Genomic DNA, 19,692 nt, shown 5'->3' with positions numbered 1-19,692 from the left:
TCTTTGATATTCTCCTTTTTTGTTAATCTTTCAACAAGTAAAACACAATGTTTCACAACTGAAACATCATTCCTACAGAAGTAGGAAATCTGACAGTTCCTCCTGCAGCATTATTGCTATTTTTCAATATTCTATTATAATTTTACTGTTGAATGTTTTTGCTCTTATTTGCTTTTGAGAGAGAAGAGCCTCTTGACATTTGGTTTGGAAGTGCGATGGCTCAGGCCTTTCTGACCGACCAGCATTCACCTAACTTGCGCTCTTCCACTCATACTTGAGGTTGCGTTTTCTCCATCGCAGTGCAGAGGATGAAGAAATGAGATAGCGGTCATACCATGAAGATTTTTTGGAGGGGATAATTGTGAGTTACAATCTACAACTACTACAAAGATCTACAAAATCCACAAATCCTGACTATCATTCATCGACTTCAATTACAGGTTGTAAAAAAAACACATAAAAGCCTGAAATTAAACTGCATTGGCAACTGAAACATCATTAAAAGCAAGTCTGGTTTTTACTAGTGTTTGTCAAATGAGGAGACACTCGATTTTTACCAGGAGAGGGAGATGTTGGGCTTTAGTGAGAATTAATATTGAAGATTTGGAGCATAAATGAACATAAAAATGCATTATTTAGGCAGCGGTTTTATCCCTAAACCAAAGATTTGTGATTTATCTTCATGTTTTTGTTCTAGTAGATAACTGAATTTTAAAGAGGCAGAAGAAAGATGATTTCAGTACAGAGTCAGACTTAAACCCACAGGGACTGCATTTTCTGCCTCATACTAGAGCATTTTCATTTATCTGACTTAAACAAATCAAGGTTTTCTTTTTGAAATCAGCATATTCACTCAAAAACGTAATTTTTTCAACCCACGTCATGCTCTGAGACCTCCAGTGTATTATTTAAGCATTAAGTCAACCTTGCCATTAACACTTCATTAGTATTCAGCAGCTAGCCCCTCGGATATCTCTTTTACAGGAGCAAGCTGATGCCAGCTGGTCTCTAAAAGAACCTGAGCTAAAGGTCAGACATTTAGTGTAATCGAGCAGGAAGAAAAGGATTAGCTACAAAAGCCCACTCTGGCTTTTGTTGCCAGTCAACATTAAGCTGACTTGTCTCAGCTTAATGTTTCTTCTTTTTTCCTTCAGTTTTCAATAAAAAATCTATTAGCTCAACTAAAATTTGTTCAAAACTTCCACTGGGCAGTCCTATTCAAACTGAAATAGTAAGTTTGTCCTGAAATTTGACTCAAACCTCCTTTAACTATTATCGTAATGCTTGAAAGTTAGTCTGTTGTGTTTGTACTCATGGATTATTTTTCTAATTATGAATTGATGAACTTTAATGTGACACCAGTAAAGTGTGAGATGAGCATCTACTTAGGATGACCACACGACTCGGGGGCCCTCAAGCTACCATGATAAAATATATATTTTAAATAATATATACTAAATGCAATTACACATGAAAAAACAATTTCTGTACTATTTTAGTTGTTACACAAATAATAGATTAAATTAATATCTTCCTGCTGTTAGCTGCTGTCCTGTTGGAGAAATATAACTTAACTTGTTTACCATAAATTTACTGCTGACATTACTTACAAATAGTAAAAACAATATGGCACAGTTAAATACCACTCTACTTTTCAAAATCCAATTATTTTTTTATTTGCTACTCCTGCATGGTTAAAATCAAGAACCACAATAACACTAGTTTGATGTGAGCTAATTACAAGTGATGCTAATAATAGTAGATATGTTACATACATAGAGTAGCTTAGGAGTGATAAATCATCTGGTTTTGACATGTTGATATGGGAGAGAGGACCCAAATGAAAATCTACTAGGGCCAGCCCTGCAGCAGAAACATAAACATGTATACCGAGGGTTGATGTTCTGCAACTTTTGGATTAATTCCTGGTGCAACACACCTGAATCAAATGGCCTGTTTACCAGATCCTAAAGAAGCCAGCAAGTTCTCCTGAGTCCTGCTAATTACCTAATTATATGACTCGGGTGTGCCCTGCTGTAGAGACTGGGAAGGAGATCTTGTGTTTTCTGGAATTTCATTGCATTAAGTTTTGCTTGAGGAGAGTCTTCTGGCAGGTCCTCTCCACTCTTATTAAGATTGGCAACTATTTTAAATGTTTCCCGTATGGGAATAATAATTTTCCACATAAATATAAGGACTTCAAATAGTTTAAGAATTGATTTACAACCTTTGATTGATCGATGGACGTCAACAATTGACTCTAGCATCATTGCCATTGTCTTTTTGCTGTGACTTGTGAGTCTTGCATATTTAGCTAAATGTGATGTCAAATTATGAAATATTAGTCCCTCCCAATTTGAGGATAAAGTACAATGCAAAAGCACAATGTTTCAGAGTATTTTTGGTCTAATTTCCTATGTATCTCAGTACACTTGAAATAAGACAAAACTAACTTGCAATAACTCTTGTAAGTTAGTTTTTTCTTACTTCACTTGCACTAAGATAAATGTACTAGAAACTGGACAACAAATGCCAGGTAAGATTTTGTGTTTTTCAATGTAGCATAGTGTTATTGAGGAACATATCACAAATTTTGTCAGTAGTGCTACCGGTTGTGTACCAAACATTTGACTCCAACTGTGGCCAGTTGAATCAGGCAATGAAATCCCATGACAGCACTTACTCGGTCAATAGAGGCGTGTTAACGAACCTATTTAGTGTACAGCAAACATGAAAGCAGCGGCTCAGATCCAACACCATGGAAACCCCCGCTGGTTTATTCCTGCAGTGCTTTTAGCAGAAGAAGCTGTCACCATTGTGAATGAGCCATAAAAGACATTCCTCCTTGTGTTCCTCTCTTTAGAGTTTAAAATCTGAATGCAGAGTGAATCTTTGGACAATTATTGTCCAGGAAGACGCACATTTAAAGATTTAGGTGTCAGTGTCTCTGAAAATATAACGTTTTATTTCATATGTTGAAATTAATGAGCAGTTGTAAATTAAACGTATAGCTACTTTAATGCTTTACTGGAACAGCTTAGTAGTAGCTTCTTATGTTGAGCCAGATTCTCAGTAATTCTCTCCAATCAGGCACCATTTATTTAGTCTTAGTAGAGATCCATTCTGTTATTCATTTCTTTTATTTGAAATAGGTACAAGTCAATATAGAGGATAATTTTTCTTTTATGCCGCCTGAAATGATACTACTGGTCCTTTGTAAACCACGTATTCAAGTGCTGCTGTTTTGAAAAAAATTGCTGCTAAAATTTTGAAGATTTTCTAACAGCTAATTACACCTCAACTCAAGTGAGACTTGATGATTATTTCCCACTGGGATGATATTCATTTCAGATCCTCTTTGTTCGGCTGAATTACACTTAACAGGAAACAAGGACTTTCTGTATGTTTGAATTGAATTTAACTAAATATCAAAATATTCCAAAATTAGTCACAATTGTTAATTTCTCAAATAATGCCATCGTTTTGTGATCCTAACACTTTTTCCTAATAATATATTACAATAAAGCAGATTAGACAAAATTTGCATCTCAGTGTTCAACAATACATGTCCAAAGCTTTAAAATATAGCAAATATTTAAATAAAGGTTAAAACTTTTACACAGACCGTTTTGTGAAAAACACAAGAGGTTGTCACAGCAACCAGTAATCATCTTCTTATAACTGTAGTCATTTATTGATGCCCACAACCCACCGCAGGCCTACCTTTCAGCCAGACAGTAAAATTACTCATGTTTTTTTCTTCCTTTTCTCCGTGTGCTATTTATGTGCAAATTTAACCTCCATAATATACTTGCCATCGATTAAATTAGACATCGGCCTCCATTATGCAGGCAGAGGGCTGAAATGTAAACAGAATAATTGTCGTTGAGGTTTCACCGACCTCTCCAGATCCGGAGCCGTGTGGTAAAGCACATGATGACGGACATTAGTGAGCACAACTGAATTACCTGAATCTAAATGGATGTATTACTGCCCTCAGTGAAAAATCAGCTTTCAGTCAAGTCGATTTCAAATGCAGCTTCTTCTTGCCTCCATGTAATAAAACAATTCTCTATATATGGCATTAAAAAAGAAAAGCTTGCTTTACATTGGTTCACACAACGCAATTTTAAATTTACAGTCAGTAGCTTAGCAACCGTAAAGTTGATGTAAGAAACTTTTTTTTGACCACTGCACGTCCTAATAAGCATCAGGTGGATTTTTCTTGTGGGCACTGTTGACAGCAGCGCACTGTCTGGAGGTGTTCGAGCCCTGTTTGATCTCTGAAGCAGGGGTGAAGATGGTTATTTGCGCCGCAGTAATGAGCTGTCGTTTTTCTTACTGTTCTAACGATTGTGACTCTTCCTGCTCTGCCTTTGTTCACCCAGGTCTCTCTCTTGCCGGACAAGCTGCTTCACCTTTTTAAAAAATGGAAGGAGTACATCTGAGTTAACGCCCCCACTCTGTTTTACTCTGAGGTGCCGTATTTATAGTAGCCTTTGTTGTTTAAGGGGTTCTGGTGTGCCGCTGAGTGAAAAAAAAAAGCAACTGATGTCAACAGGGTAGTTTATGAAGCTGAAAAACCTACAGGTCACATAAATATTCACAGGAAGGAGAATGGTGTTTTCAAAGATGATAATGAAATAGACTTGATTCGATTGGCAACCAAACTTTGCAGCATTTGTTACATTTTCGGCTGATTTGGTTTGCTTTCACTGCACTGTCAAACAAACCATAAATACTTCAAAATCCTGTTCACCCCTTAAGAAGTTTGCCCATTTTCCTTGTGTTTTTATTTCTAACTTATTGCTAGATTAGTTCATACTTTAATTATGTTTAGTTTCTTAGTTTGTTTGGATCTGTTTCCTGTATGTTTGCAATTATTTCCTTGAGATTATAGTCAGGTTTTGTACTTTTCAGCTTCTTCGTCTTAGTCTCCTCCCTCAGATTTTTCTCCTTGCCTCAGCTGTCACATGTTTCTCCCGATTAGTCCATCTGGTTCTCATGTCACTTTACCACTCTTCCTCAGTATTTAAGTTATATTTGTTCCTCTTTAAGGTAAAGAAGTGGATTCTTCCATTTATTTTCTGTTTCATGCCATTTTGTGTCTTTGTTTATTGTCCTTGTTCTGCACCTGGTTCAAAGTTTTATAAGATGTTTGTTAATATCTTCCTATTGTTATTTTGTTTCAAAAATTTGTCAATGCCATATCTCTAAATTTATATATGAGACATTTAGGCTGTAATCTACAATTAGAATAAAAATCATTTCACCATGAACAAACCATGTCCAGGTGATTCTCGCAAAATTTCTAACAGTCAAAAGAGGAATCAGAAGAGTTATCCAAGAGACAAAAAGCAGAAAGTTAAGATTCAGTAGGTTCAGTTTTTCCATGAAAATGATATCGTTTTCATATTACTTATGAAACTTTCGGTAATATCGTTTCATAACGATGTGACAGTGGTTCTGTAATCCACTGTACAGATTTGCACTGCTTCAGACAAAGAATTTTAAGATTTGTTTCAGAACATCTGGATAAGCCAGTGAAATATCAGGAGAATAATGCTAGATGAGACAAAAGTTTGACTTCGGGTGTCTTTGCAGGTTTTGTCATGATTTGAGATGGTGGTGAGGAAACGCAGCAGACCCAGGTTATGGTTTAAGAGTGATGGATGATGAATTTAATGATAAACACTACAATCCAGAGTCCAGGCAGCACAGAAAGGGTGGAAAGCTAAGAGCTCATAGCTGGTAGCAACTGGTAGTACAATAGACAGCTGACGACAGACGAGACACCAAGACGAGGACCTGACCAACAAGGAACACAGGTGGGTTTAAATACACAGGGAGACAATCAGGGCAAACAAGAAACAGGTGTAACTAATCAAAGGGTAGATGGGACAAAACTGAGACTCCACAGAACACAGATCTAAATATAAACCCAAATCCCTACAGTTTTCATTCATCATGTTTGGAGGAAAAATGCAATTATATACCATCTCATTAGAGTGATGTTTGTAGGTGGGAAAAATATGATCTGAATAATATTTTTAGCATGCAGTACTGTCAAATGTCATATTAATGAATGACTGATAAACTGGGAAAAATTGTTTTTTTTAAAAGATTGTGCAGATAAAATGAGGATCAGTTTTGTTTTTAAGAAGAAATTACCTCATAATAGACCCGTGGAAGGAGATTTGGAAAATGCTAAAACTAAAGTTCCAGACTTTTAAGGTCTGACTACTGCAAGACAAAATCTTTTTACAAAAGCAGTTAGATTTTCACAAAGCAAACCTACAGTAGGAAACATTTATTGAACATGTCAGCATTTTACTCTAGACCAGTGCTTCTCAATACCAATCTTCAGCCCCCCGCTCTGCATGTTTTAGATGTACCTCTATTTCAGAACAGCTAATCCAGATGATCGCGTTACCTCTTCTGCAGGCATCATTTACTGCAAAAGCCTGTTAATCACCCATAGATTCAAGCCAGGTGTGTGGCAGCAGGGAAACACCTAAAACATGCAGTGCAGGGGGGCCTGAGGACCGGAATTGAGAAGCACTGCTCTAGATCCAACCTGAGTTTGCCTTTCCAGTTCAATCCATTCTCTGAGAGTTCTTGCAACTGTGTGACCCAAAACTGTCATATTGCATACATACATGCATACATTTTGTTTGTTTGTAGTAATATTTATTTCATGCACCTGTAGAGTTTAATATAACATCAACAATCTGAAAGACACTACAGAAGCTTTCAATCGCCTCAATTGGTCAACAATCATTTATAAAGGCACAAACAGCAATTTGAAAGATAATACACTATACAATTGACCCAGTACATGAAAAATACAATTTATAACAGTTACAGCTGCACTTACTGTCGCAATTACAGCACGGATATATTACTTTATAATATCAAAATCATATTTTAAATTTCAGAAAGGAAAAATGCCACACCACTGGCTTCAATATGTAGGAATGATCAAAATTTGTGTTAAATGCTTATGTTCATGTAGGACTCATGCAACTCGGCCTGAGTAGAAATAAACATACCTGAGTAATGAAATACTATATGAATTCCAAAAAAAAAAGCGTAATTATAAAAGAAGAATACTGTTACTGCAGAGACAACTCTTTAAAAAGTTGTCTCGTTTTTTATTTTCTAAGTTCAGGAAAATGATTTGTCTGAAGTAATATTGACGATTCCAACGTAAAAACAGCAAAGATTTGATATGGTAGCTAAAATTAACAAGCTGAGATGCACCAGGTGGGTTCTACTGGTTGCACAGAATCACTCATCTAATTCAGAAATCATTACTACTTCAAGTGATGCAAATTTTATTACCACAGACTAAAACATACTTTGGTCTATTTCACAAACAGAACAAAAAAAAGATTGTTTTTCAATATAAGTATCAGCAGAACTTGATGGTTGGTAACAAGCGTTTCATATGGCATTGTTGTCGATTTCAGTGTGAAATCCCATTAACTGGAATTAATAATAACTGCAAACAGATTCGGCTGTGCTGAAAAAATGGAACATGTATAAGTTAAGAGGTATTTTCTGCTGACTTTGAACTCAGTTCAGGCACTTGTGGTGAATGAGTTTTGACATTGATAACTAATGTTGTCTTTCTCCTTTTGATTTCCATGAAAAGAGTTTTGATTGTTGCACGTGTTCTGGAGGATTGGACAGTACCTGCTACTAATTAATGTCCATGTAATTGGGTTAGAAGTTCAAAATTAGTTCCTATTCTTGCCTGATTCAGTGGTCTACAAAGACAGAATATGTAAGAAAACTGTTTCCTACTTAAATTGATCTTCAGCTAAGAAAAGATCAAAGGTCTGATCATTTTTCAGACATTAAAAAATTCAGTTTCATGAGCGTCACATCTTTGGGATGCAATACATGCCATCTACAGGCATCACTTCTATAAACTTTGCAAAAATGCTGAACAGATTTCATAATAATGAACTAGTGGCATTTACCTCGGCATAGTTAATGCTTAAAGTGACTGACATGGCAGAATAGTTGGGCTTATTTTCCCGTTGATTCAGCTAATAATTATTTCGATCACTAAGGGGCATTCATAGATTGTATAGACCATTGAACATTCAGCCCAAGATGGTTGATGTTGATTACTATATACTGAAAAATGTGATGCATCAAAAACAACCTGGCCTATCGACATGCTTATAACACAAAATTTGGAACAGTTTGGCGCTACATATATATGTTGCAGAACAAAATGTGCTTAACATTTTGTGTACGTGAACCAGATCTATTTAATTAAATGTTTTATTTTTTTAACTGACTAATTAAATTGGTATTGAATAAAGCTGAATTGCTACCACCCTGAAGAAAAGTTGTAGTTATTATGGACATTTCCAACACAACTTTTCTAAGCTACCACCAGGCTGACAAAGTGAAACCACAGAAAACACTAGGCTAATTAGAGTGAGTGGGAGTTCACCTCCTATCATAAAAAATGCCTCGCTCACCTCATCTGATCCATTCAATGGGATCAGAAGGAACATTACAGAATAGAAGAAATATTCTGCCTTGTGTACTACCGTTTATTTTGATTGTTTTGAATTCATCAAAGAGCTCCAACAATAATCTGTGTTCAAGTTAACATCGTAGGTCAATTAAGCATTTACCTTCTAGTCTTGAACATCATTTGATCGAGCTGCTCCATGAATTATTTTTTTCTGTGTGCTATAAGAACTTCCTTTTCATGTTAAATGAGAGTGTAGAGTCTGTAGAGAATTTCAAATGAATGCTCACCATTTCCAGGTAATTGGAGAGTTACAGCAGAGAGTCAGAGTTTGTAACCTATACCTACCCACACATTTGACCCTTCCATCTGTGGAGGTGTGTAGCTGGTGGTGTGATGAGCAGAGCCTTTCCTTACATGCACTGGAAAGTCTCACATATAAATAACTACATTCCTCTCTGATGTTGGTGCTTTGATGTTTTGAGCCTGCTAAGCTCACTAACCAGAATCAGGACACTTACTCTGACAAGATTAACCCACGCAGCAGCAGCAGCATCATTTCGGGCTGCCCTAGATTATACCTGCATGGGCAGCTGCCAAGGTTTGTTGTTGATTACACTTTTAAACATTTTCTTTAGAAAAGTTTTTTCTTTTAGTTCATTTTAGAGCTCAAGACTCCCCATTATGCACATGACATGCAATGTTCGCAGGGGTTAGGAACCACAATTAAAATCCACAAATACTTAAAGGGGACCTAATATGGATAGGTTAGGATAGGATAGGTCTATGAGCTTTATTTTGAAAAAATTAAGCTTTTCACTTTAAGTCCAAACAATCTACTGCTGGTCAGAACCCCCAACTCAAAGTTTACTATAATTCATACATCTATGAAAAGCAGAAGAGACTCCTGCAGAACCAACAAGGATGCAGCAAGTGGTTTCTGGATGATAAGTCAACAACAAAACTCTTGTCTTTTCCAGCAGCCATTGTACAGCGCACACAGCAGTAAAACCAGCTGAGCAAATATGCTGGAGCTCAGCTTGGGTTGTTAGGTGACAAGCTGGGCTTCACTGGAGTTGCTAGTTGACAGCGCAGTGCATGCTAATTTGAGACGTTACATTTGGAAGGTTTTTGAAATGGCTCATTTTCCAGACACCATAAAACATTAACTTATTGCCAAAAGATGGCTGGGTGGTTTTTTTAAGTGCTTGGGCTGCTTTTAGAAGCAGTTGTTACCCAAATGGAAATATTCAAACATGCAAAATGTGAATTTTGCATAGGTCTCCTTTAAGACTTCCTTTAAAAGCACTTTTAACTGCCTATTTTAATAGTTCAAACACAAAATATGCCTTAATATTCATTAATATGCACAGAGGAAACCATCTTGGCATCATGGTGGAAGCTAACATCCCTGGGCTTCCATATCTGTGCTATCTTGGGGGATCAGATTTCCAAAATCAACCAATAGCAAGTGAAGCAGCTAGACATTTCAGCTTCAAAAACCGTATTTTCTTTTGAATACTTCATATATCATCCACTAAAAAAAAAAATCAGTGAAGGGATAAACAGAAGGCAAAGGTTGCTAAATGTTAATGGTATCATGTCAGACATGCAGGCCTAGAGGCACAGATAATGCAATAAAGAGTCCTCTGTCAGCAGCAAGTTATAACACCATTACAAGGAGATTTTTTTTTGACAGACAGTAATAGGGGCACACACTTGTTAGCACACAGTGTTCAGCAGCTAGACATTTATGAGACAGATATGAAAAGATGAGCCGTTAACGTCTGTGTTTCAAAAATCCTGAAATCAACTTGATGGTTCAAAAAGCCATGTATTAATGGTGCATGTTCAAGTTAATTGGTTCAAGTATCTTCTGGTTCAGTTAGTAAAAGTGACACTAAATTTGAATATCCTAATAAGTAAAAATGTATTTGAAAAATTGCATTAAATTTTTTAACTCAATTCCTAAAGTATCAGCTGTGACTAAACTTTCAATTTCTTAAACTGGACTAACCTTGAACTCACAGCCACACTACTCTTTTGAGCCAACACCAAAAATTATGTTTTCTTATTAAAAAAAAAAGCACATGTGAATTAAAATCATTCAAATGAAAATAACCACAGTATTCACCTAAATAAGGCAACAAAAACATGCACATTCTTCCATTTATACCAGATCCATATATATATTTAGATGTCAACATACAGATTTAATATTTTCTTTAGCTGTTTGCATATTTTTCAGTCTCTGCTACACTTTAAACAAAACATAAGTAGTAATAACATTGTAATAGTAACAGACACAAGATAAAAGAGGAACAATACCACTAGTGAGAACCCAAATGCTTCTTAGTAAAATAATCTCTGCTTTTACAACACAGCTAAGTCCAAAAATGCAGCAAATCTGTATCAATAAATTCAAGAATTTTTTTTTCTCTTAGTTTTGCAGCATTCCAGCCAGAACATCCATATGATGACAACAGTAGTGTTGCTCACATGTTGGCCGGTCCAACATGCTAAAACGTTTACACTGATTCTCCACAAACCCATAAACACGGCTCTCGCTTACGGAGATCCAGTGGGTGAGCCTGGCACCGGCGAGGTTACAGCTTAGAAAAAGTGTCTCTGACGAGCCTGTGATATGTCAGGAGGAACAGCACATACAAACAGAGCAAAACACACATTGTTCACCACTGCAACAGGAAAGGAAAAATCAGACTCCAGAGCACAAACTGCTCTGTAGACAGTGCTTTGCATCAATACCCCTTGGATTGTTTTTTTTTTTCTTTAACATTCGGACACATTACAACCACCAAGGTCAATATATATCTATAGGATTTCATGGAACAGACCGACACAAAGTAGTGTAATAGGAAAGAAAGTACATGATTAATATATTTTTAGGAGCAAAAATCTGAAAGGCATGCCATACACTTCAGTTCTGTTCCCCTAAATGCAACTCATTACCATTGGAAGGCACCTGGTTGGGGGATAAACAGCTATTTTATTTAGTAGCCCTGAGTTAATACTTTTAAGAACCAGATTATAATACTGTTACTGCTGGAAAACCTTTGCAGGATAGCTCAGTTCAGCCAGATTGAACAGAGATCTACTGAACAACAATTTTCAAGTTTTGGAACCGATTCTCAGTTTGATTTAGGTCTAGAAAAGGGTTCTGCATCACCCTCAATAACTAGATATAGTTTATTTCATGGAACAATTTCATTTAGTTTCCAAAAACAAAATTACTTTTAAAACATTTTTTCTTGTCATTAAGTTGGTAAATATGTGACTTTATTTACATACTTTCTGCAAACCTCAACATCCCATAGAAGATAATGAATTGTATGCATCCTCTTTCTTGCAAAAGTGTTAGGTTTTCTTTATTTTAAAAGAATAAAAAGAAAACAGACATAAAAAGATAGTAATTAAAAATAACACTTTTCTTATAGTAGATATATACCAGAAATTATAGATTGCCTTTTGCATTTTTAATTACATTTTATCTTGACTTTATCTTGAGGATAAAAACGGTTCTTTGGATTGTAGAGGTTGCAGAACCCTGGTCTGAACTTTGACTAGGCCAATCTGATCCATCCATTTGCTTTTATCTGAACATATCCATTGCAGTTTTGGGGATTATTAAGTATATTGTGGGTTGACTTTCGGCACACAGTATGCTGAAAGTCAGCCATAAATTTCAATTTTGGGCTCCTATTCTTTGTTTGCTGTGTTTAAATATTAATCATAGCTTTCTTTCAGAATTTACAACCTTCTTGCTATGTTTCCGTAAAGGCCAGATTTGTGTAAGTCCTATCAGATGTTTCCCCCACCTGGATCTCTGCAGCTCCTCCAGAGTTACCTCTGAGTAATTTTTCTCTTGCTACCCTTGTGACACCTGTGACATATTCTGGATTTTTAATGAAATTACACAAAGTTGGGCTGTATTTACTAATACTTTGTAATTTGTTGGATTGAATTTTACTTGGAAGTATCAGAGTAAGGGGGGCTGAACACTAACACATATTTCACTTTTCAGATTTTTTTATTGTAACAAATTTGAAAACCATGTAACATTTTCCTTCCTCTTCAGAACAAAACAGTATTTTGTGTTGGTCTATCACGCAAGATGGCAAGATAAAACACTGAGGCTGTTGTGAAATGGAAAAAAAAAGTTTAAGGGATATGAATACTTTTGCAACGTCACTGTGATGGTACAGCCTTGGTTAGCATAGTATCATCTGGTATGGAGTCTGTTTAAGGCCTCAGACAGAGCTGGGGTTGTAGCAGAGCATGTTTAGCTGCAGGTTTTCATCCCAGTGTCTGAGGATGATGAAGAGCTGATTGGCAGCAGCCTTGATGGAGGCTAAATCTTTCCCCTCTGGGATGTCCTGCGCATTCAGCCACATGCTGGCTTTGGCCGCCACCAGCTCCCATTCTGTGAAATAACTGGCAGAGCTGTGCTCCAGCCAGGCCAGGGCGACAGCCGTTGCCCACACCATGTTCTCCGGATCCTGCATCCTCTTCATCGCGCTGCCAGGTGACGCCGTTTCTGAGCCCTCTGAGAAAAACTGGGGTTCAAATGCAGCGGACTGGCCCGCGTCCGGCCAGGCATTTCTGGATGGATAAGAGGGGCTGTTGATGCCAGCAGAGTGATCTGCTGCCGGCTGATAAGGGTCTGGCTCAAACGGCAATCTGGACCCGTCGTCGGTGCTGTCAGTGCGCCGGCTGCCGGAGTGAGACAGGTGGCCTAGGCTGGAGCGGTGGCTGGCGAAAGGCGACGTCCACTTCAGCTTGTCCATCGGCACGTTAATGGCTTCACAGAGAGCTGAGTCCAGGGGAAATGCGCCGCTCGCCAACTGCAACAACACCTGCACAGAGGGGAGTGGAAATTATTCTCTATTGTTAGTCCTTCTAGAGGGAAATTTCAAGTGGAGTATCGTATTTACACTACAAATCATCTCCCAATTATATTTGCTTTCAAACGTAGCTTCAATAACACAAGAGGAGAGGGTGCACCTGAGCTCCTGATTTGCATGCATGCTCCTCATCTGCATGGTTTTATACATTCCAATAACAATGGTCTTTTACAGCTGGAATCAGCCCCTTAAAGGCTTCCTGGTTGTTATGGAGGAAAAAGTTCTTTCTGCATATTTTTATTCCACGTATTTACTCTCAAAATGTGTTTTTTCTTTCCATTAAATTTGTATAGCAATGAATTGGCTAGCAATAGCTAGGTCTCTGAGGGGTGCATGTAGAATGCATATAATATTAACAATACAACACAAAAACAACAAAAGCTAAATAATTTATATTTTCCGCACTGATTTAAATAAAGTCAAAAGGAAATTTATCAACAGTTGGAAACAAAACTGTAACCCCTACACCCTCTGTGCTGAGTCCCTCCAGGAAGTAGTGATGTTACGATTGCAACTATTAGTCCAGCTTTTCCACAAATCTGACCAATCACTTTAACGTTTTCTGTATGTCCTTCTTTTCTGACCAATCACTGCAACTTGTTGAATTTTGACCAATTCTCTGAGCCCCCTTCTAATTTAACTTCGTTTTTTTACACATGATTTTAATTGATGGCTGATTAAGTGGGTCTTTGTTGAATTGCAATCATCTGACTGGGGTGTGTTGAAGCAGGGGAACTTCCAAAACATGCAGGTCAATGTGCGTTGAGGACCACAGTTGGGAAACAACTGTGAATTTTTTTTGTTTTTCAGATTGGCCATTCGGCTCATGTCAGAGTCTACATCAATAAGAAAGAGTGATCGTCTAAATTTAATAACGTTTCCTTTTACAGTTGATGCACATTGCAAACCAAAGACTGAATAGATTTGGAGAGATGCTGTACACCTTATCATTCAACAACTGGTGTTTCTTGTTCACATTTTCTGCCATTAATTCATATCAGTGACATACAAACATGCATGTTGAAATAAACGGAATAGATCTGAGGCTCACCAGGGGAATGTAGTCTTTGTTCTCGTTTTCACTTTCTCCTATTGAATCACCAGACTTGCTGTGCGTTCGACACATGAATCCTTTTGCAGCTCGGGTCAGGAGGCGAGTCCTGCTGAGGGCCAGCCTGACGGAGGAGAGGTAAAGCGCAGCAAACACTGTGCGTGCATACAGATGCTTGCTCTGAATATTTCTCTGAGTTATCTATCTTTTTCATATAAGGACCAAGAGGAGAGGTAAACAAGAAAAACAATAATAATGCAAGAGTTTATATTTTTTTAAAAATTTATCTTTTATCATTCAAAGTTTCGCATTTAATTTTCTGCTGTATTTTTACTTATACCTATACATAAATCATTCCTGCATAAAAAAAGGAAAACTAAGTGCTTTAAAATAATTGGTATGCACTTTGTTGTCATAGAAACTTGTCATAAAGTCACAATATTTCTTGCTATTTTTCTTCCTGAATCTACATTTGAGGAAAATAAGAAAACTGTACCATAACTTCACAGATCTTAACAGTATTTTATGCTAAATAGATGGAAACATTTTATGTTTTTAACAAACAAGTACTGAACTTTCAACTGATCAGACACCAGCTCTTTGGGAGCCGTTTCTCTCTGCAAACTGTTATATTTTTTGAAATCTCACAATAAATGCAACCAAATTGTGTTTTCTTTTTCTAACATTTTAAGGTATGTTTTATGTGTGGCTGAAAAAATCTAAAGAACTTTGAAGGAAATAGAGGACATTACCACAGCTAGTGGTTTCATTATAGACTTGTTTTCTCCTTACCTGAAACAGCACATCAAGTTTACTTTAAAAGATTTAAAAAATGTTTTTGTCTTGTCAGAAGTAAAATCTTGCAATGCAAAACTTTGTACCTCACTATCAAAGTGGCATTTCTTGCAGATAATCATGTTTTCTGAAATGTCTGAAAAAGCATTGCTGGAAGCAACAAAATGTCATATTTGTTGAAGGATCGTAATAATTTTCTATTACATAGAACAACTGGTGATGGATAAAATATTTCCTGGATACTTTGAGAGCATATCTTACATGTCCGAATACATATTTAGAGCATTTTCTGGTCTATCAGTAGCTCCATTTCATCATCAATATGCTCAAAACTTTATCAATATTCCACAAATGTTGATAAAACACAATTTGAAAAAAACAACTAAAATCACAAGTGAATAAGTTTGTTCATATGATAAGACATTAAAAAAACATGCCGTGCCATTATCCTCCAACTACTTCCTGTCTTTGTGGTTTGCGCCTGTGGCAACATCTGGTTGTTGATCATGTGACTTGTGTGATGCAAAAAATAAACCAATTTTGATATGGCCAGAAAACCACCTCATTCTTGCACCAAAACATTTGATCAAAAAGTTAATTTTTTTCAAAATCAATTAATTAAGTTTTTTAAATGTCAAACTGCAGTTATATAGTCACTGGTGTTCTTTGCTGAATGCAGCGACGATACATTTAAACACCAGCCGAACTCTAATCACATACCTGGCAGAAAAAAGACTCTCCACCGATTTCTGTGATTGGTCTGAGGTAACAGATGGACTCCTTTGTGGGGCGACTTGGAGACAAAGAGGCAGATGGAAAAGAAAAGAAGCAGAGGTCTACTTATCATCTTTCACCATCTGGTAATTAACAAAACTATGGCACAGTGAGATGTAACAGTGAAAACAGAAAACATTCAACACACTCCAGCATCTCTGTCCTGTCCAGGCGAAACATGCCTTGTTTATATTTGGGCCTTCAGTGGATTCTCATGTTACAAATCGTCAGTTTGAGCCAAGATAAAAATTGCCGACCTCTGTTAACCTCTCCAAGAGTAGGAACTGTAATGTCAGTGATTTACAGTTTCACATTTGGTAGAAAATGTTGCTGTGTGAGGCTGGAAAAGGCAAGATCCACTCAGACGTTGCATTTCAAAGGTCTTAGTGGGGGAAAAGTGAGGAATTGCAACAAATTTGCTGATGTGCTTACCCTCTGTGAAGCTGCATTTGTCCCAGCCGGCGGAGGAAGGGGTGCTGCATGGAGAGACGCCGTCCTCTGCATCTGAAACAAGAATTAAAATCATTTTCTAAAGAACCATTACAGAAGAATACATTGTTTCTGTTAGTTTATTTACAAAAACTCCAGCATCAAATAAGCCTGTCACTTTGCTTGATATGGCCTTGGTTTGAAACCATTCACTCAGTTTGCTTGCTACTTAAACGAAAAATTGGAATTTCAAAGACAGGCAAGACAAAAAAATCTCATAAATGTCATAATGTCTTTCATTTAATTGTCAGCTTTCCAACATTTTGGTTTGAGTCATTAAAACCTTAAAGCTCCTCCATATCCAAGCCATCTGTACTATTTTTTTTAAACCAGCATATGCTTGAACATCTCTTGCCCACATTAGCTCGTGCTGTTGCTATGCCATCACTGAGGATCCTTTTAAAAATGTTGTCTTGCTGCTGAAGTTGTTATTTATAAAATAGCTCACAAAGTTCTCTGAGAAATCCACATATCTCACAGCTCTTTCCAGTTTTACATGAAAGCAGGTTTAAACTGACAAAAACAAATACAGTTGCTTTCAAACATATGTTACATTTTTACATGAAGGATCAAGAAAAATTGTCTATAATTCTGAAGTGGAAAGTAAATGATGCATGGTTTTAAAATTGTCACCATCCTAAGATAGTGGCCTAAATTATTTTTGTCAAAAGGGATTTTTTTTTTTTTACCAAAATCACTTTAGGCAAAAAATAAAATAAATCACTTATTAGGCATGCAATCCACCAATTTATTGTTAAAGCCATATGAAGTCATATTTCCATTTTACATGAGGCATGCAAGGACAGGAAGTTGCTCTTGTCAAATGAGAACAAAGGTGAAATTTTTGGCCTTCATACCAAATTCATAACAATAACATTAATAATAACATCACCAATGAAAATTTTCATTTGTATGCTGATGTTACAGTTATGTATAGATCGAGCCCTTACTCAGTTGAAACAGGTTTTTAATACTGCAGAGGCTAATTTTAGTGCTTTAAAATCTGTTTTAACTTAGAAAACAAAATGTTTGTTACACTCAAATTGGAAATTAATCAATCACTCCTTCTCAGGTATTTTATTGATGACTCCCTCTCCATCAAGTCTCACATTCAATTATTAGCCAAAAGACTACCGTTAAAATTGGTGTTATTTTTAGAATCTTGTCCTGCTTGACATTTCATACTAAAAAGGATTTGTTGAGGCCACTTTCATGCCTGTGCTTGATTATGGTGATGTGCATGCTTCATCACAAAGCCTTGAAAAATAAATAAAGCCACATACTGTAAGGCAGGAGAACATCTTCGGCTTCCTCTGACATGCCGCCGGACTGAGAACGACCGAGCCCGATGGAGTATCCTCTGTTCTTCCTGCTTCCTGAACAAGACCTGGAGCCCCTCTTCAGGCTTGCATCTCCAAGAAAAATGGAAGTCATTACAATCTTGCTTGGCTCTGCAGAGTGCAATCAACACAGCAGATCTATGTTTTTTTCAAACTGATTTTCTCAGTTAAAACTCGGGAAAATATACAACTTAACCTCGATCAATCCCATATTTACAAAATCAAACAAATTTGGTGTCAATTGACTGTTCTGGAGCCGGGTTGATCTCTGGAAACCTTAAAATTATAGCGACACTAACGAAGCTTTTGCTGCACAAACGCAGCACAAATGTTTGACACCAGCTTCATTTAATTTGAAGAAAGTGGGAGGGGGTGACTTCAGTCAGGAGAATCAGAATCATGTAACTTACCCACATTAATGCATTCAACACTTGTTGGCAAATACTCATTGGTGTCCAGGTCAATGGGAACAAATGCTGTGTATTTGCTCAATATATTGCAGGCTTTGCTAGTGTGAATAACGTAAACCTGGTACTTCCTGCCAGAACCTGGAAATTAAAAAAAGCATACAGTAGCTACAAAAACCGTGATATATCGAGTAATTTTATATTTCATGACGTTTTACTTCTTTAATGAATTGTACAAAATATACGTATCAAATTACAATATTAAATGAAGGTGTAATGGAGATGATTACTATAGAAGTGTTAAGCGAGAAATCGAGAAATATAGTGGTGAGTTGTGTGTATCGAACACCAGGATCTAACTTAGAATTATTTACTGAAAAATGAATAGAGCTTATTGAAATGAGTAAAAATAAAACATTATTTCTGTGTGGAGATTTTAATATAGATTTAGGAACCCAAACTGATTTAAATAGTATGTTTGTTGATACAATGTGTAGTTTGGGTTTCTTTCCATTGATATCAAAACCAACAAGAATTACGACACACTCTGCCACAATAATTGACAATATTTTTACTAATATTACGGACGGAGAGGTGCTGAGTGGACTCTTCAAAATCGATATAAGTGATCATTTACCAGTTTTTGCTATTTACAAAAATCACCAGAAAATTATTACTGTACCTGTGCCAACGAAAAAAGTGTTCAATATGTCAAAAAAAAATTTGAATAAATTGAAAAATGATTTGTGTCAACAAAATTGGACTAATGTATATGTGGATGATGTACACAGAGCATATGATGAGTTTATGAATATTTTGGGAGTTCTGTATAAAAGACATTGTATGACAACTAATTTTGTTAAGAAAGATGCTGTTGACAAGCCATGGATGACAAAAGGGTTGAGAAATGCTTGTAAAAAAAAGAATAATTTGTATTCATCCTTTTTGATGTTAAAAACGAAAGAAGCAGAGGATAGATATAAGAAATATAAAAATAAATTGACATGGATTATAAGAAAACATAAAAAAGAATATTATACCGACCTATTAACAAAAAGTAACGGTGACACAAAAGCAATATGGACAGTTATACATAGTGTTTCTACAAAGCATACAATAAAATCTGGTATTGCAACACACTTTTTAAAAGAAAATACTGAAATTTATGATCGGAATGAAATAGCAAACGAATTCAATCATTATTACGTAAATGTTGGTCCAAGACTTGCTGCTCAGATACCAAAAGATGATAGCGACGTTACCCAAAAAATTGGGAGTTGTCCAAACAGCATCTTTCTTGGAGAAACGGATGAGAAAGAAATACTGAGTATCGTAAACAAAATGGCGAATAAAAAATCAAAGGATTGGGTAAATATGGATATGAAATTTGTAAAGGAAATTATGTCTTATGTAATTA

General features: G+C 36.4%; 1 protein-coding gene across 3 annotated transcripts in view; it reads right to left on the bottom strand.

Annotated features, from left to right (window-relative positions):
* Nucleotides 1-9,368: 9,368 nt before the first annotated feature.
* vwa5b1 (von Willebrand factor A domain containing 5B1) overlaps nucleotides 9,369-19,692 on the bottom strand; it is a 37,101-nt gene continuing 26,777 nt past the window's right edge. For all 3 annotated transcript variants that reach the window (XM_028011613.1, XM_028011615.1, XM_028011614.1), the window contains exons 17-22: nucleotides 18,279-18,416; nucleotides 17,812-17,940; nucleotides 16,472-16,543; nucleotides 15,986-16,058; nucleotides 14,471-14,594; nucleotides 9,369-13,371 (exon numbers count right to left, since the gene is read on the bottom strand). In XM_028011613.1, coding sequence (XP_027867414.1) covers nucleotides 12,766-13,371; nucleotides 14,471-14,594; nucleotides 15,986-16,058; nucleotides 16,472-16,543; nucleotides 17,812-17,940; nucleotides 18,279-18,416 — 1,142 coding nt within the window. In that variant the 3' untranslated portion in view covers nucleotides 9,369-12,765. The remainder of the gene's footprint in view (nucleotides 13,372-14,470; nucleotides 14,595-15,985; nucleotides 16,059-16,471; nucleotides 16,544-17,811; nucleotides 17,941-18,278; nucleotides 18,417-19,692) is intronic.

The sequence above is a fragment of the Xiphophorus couchianus genome, chromosome 24 (assembly GCF_001444195.1).
Source record: "Xiphophorus couchianus chromosome 24, X_couchianus-1.0, whole genome shotgun sequence".
Classification (NCBI taxonomy): Eukaryota; Metazoa; Chordata; class Actinopteri; order Cyprinodontiformes; family Poeciliidae; genus Xiphophorus; species Xiphophorus couchianus.
This window is presented reverse-complemented; position numbering and strand designations above follow the sequence as displayed.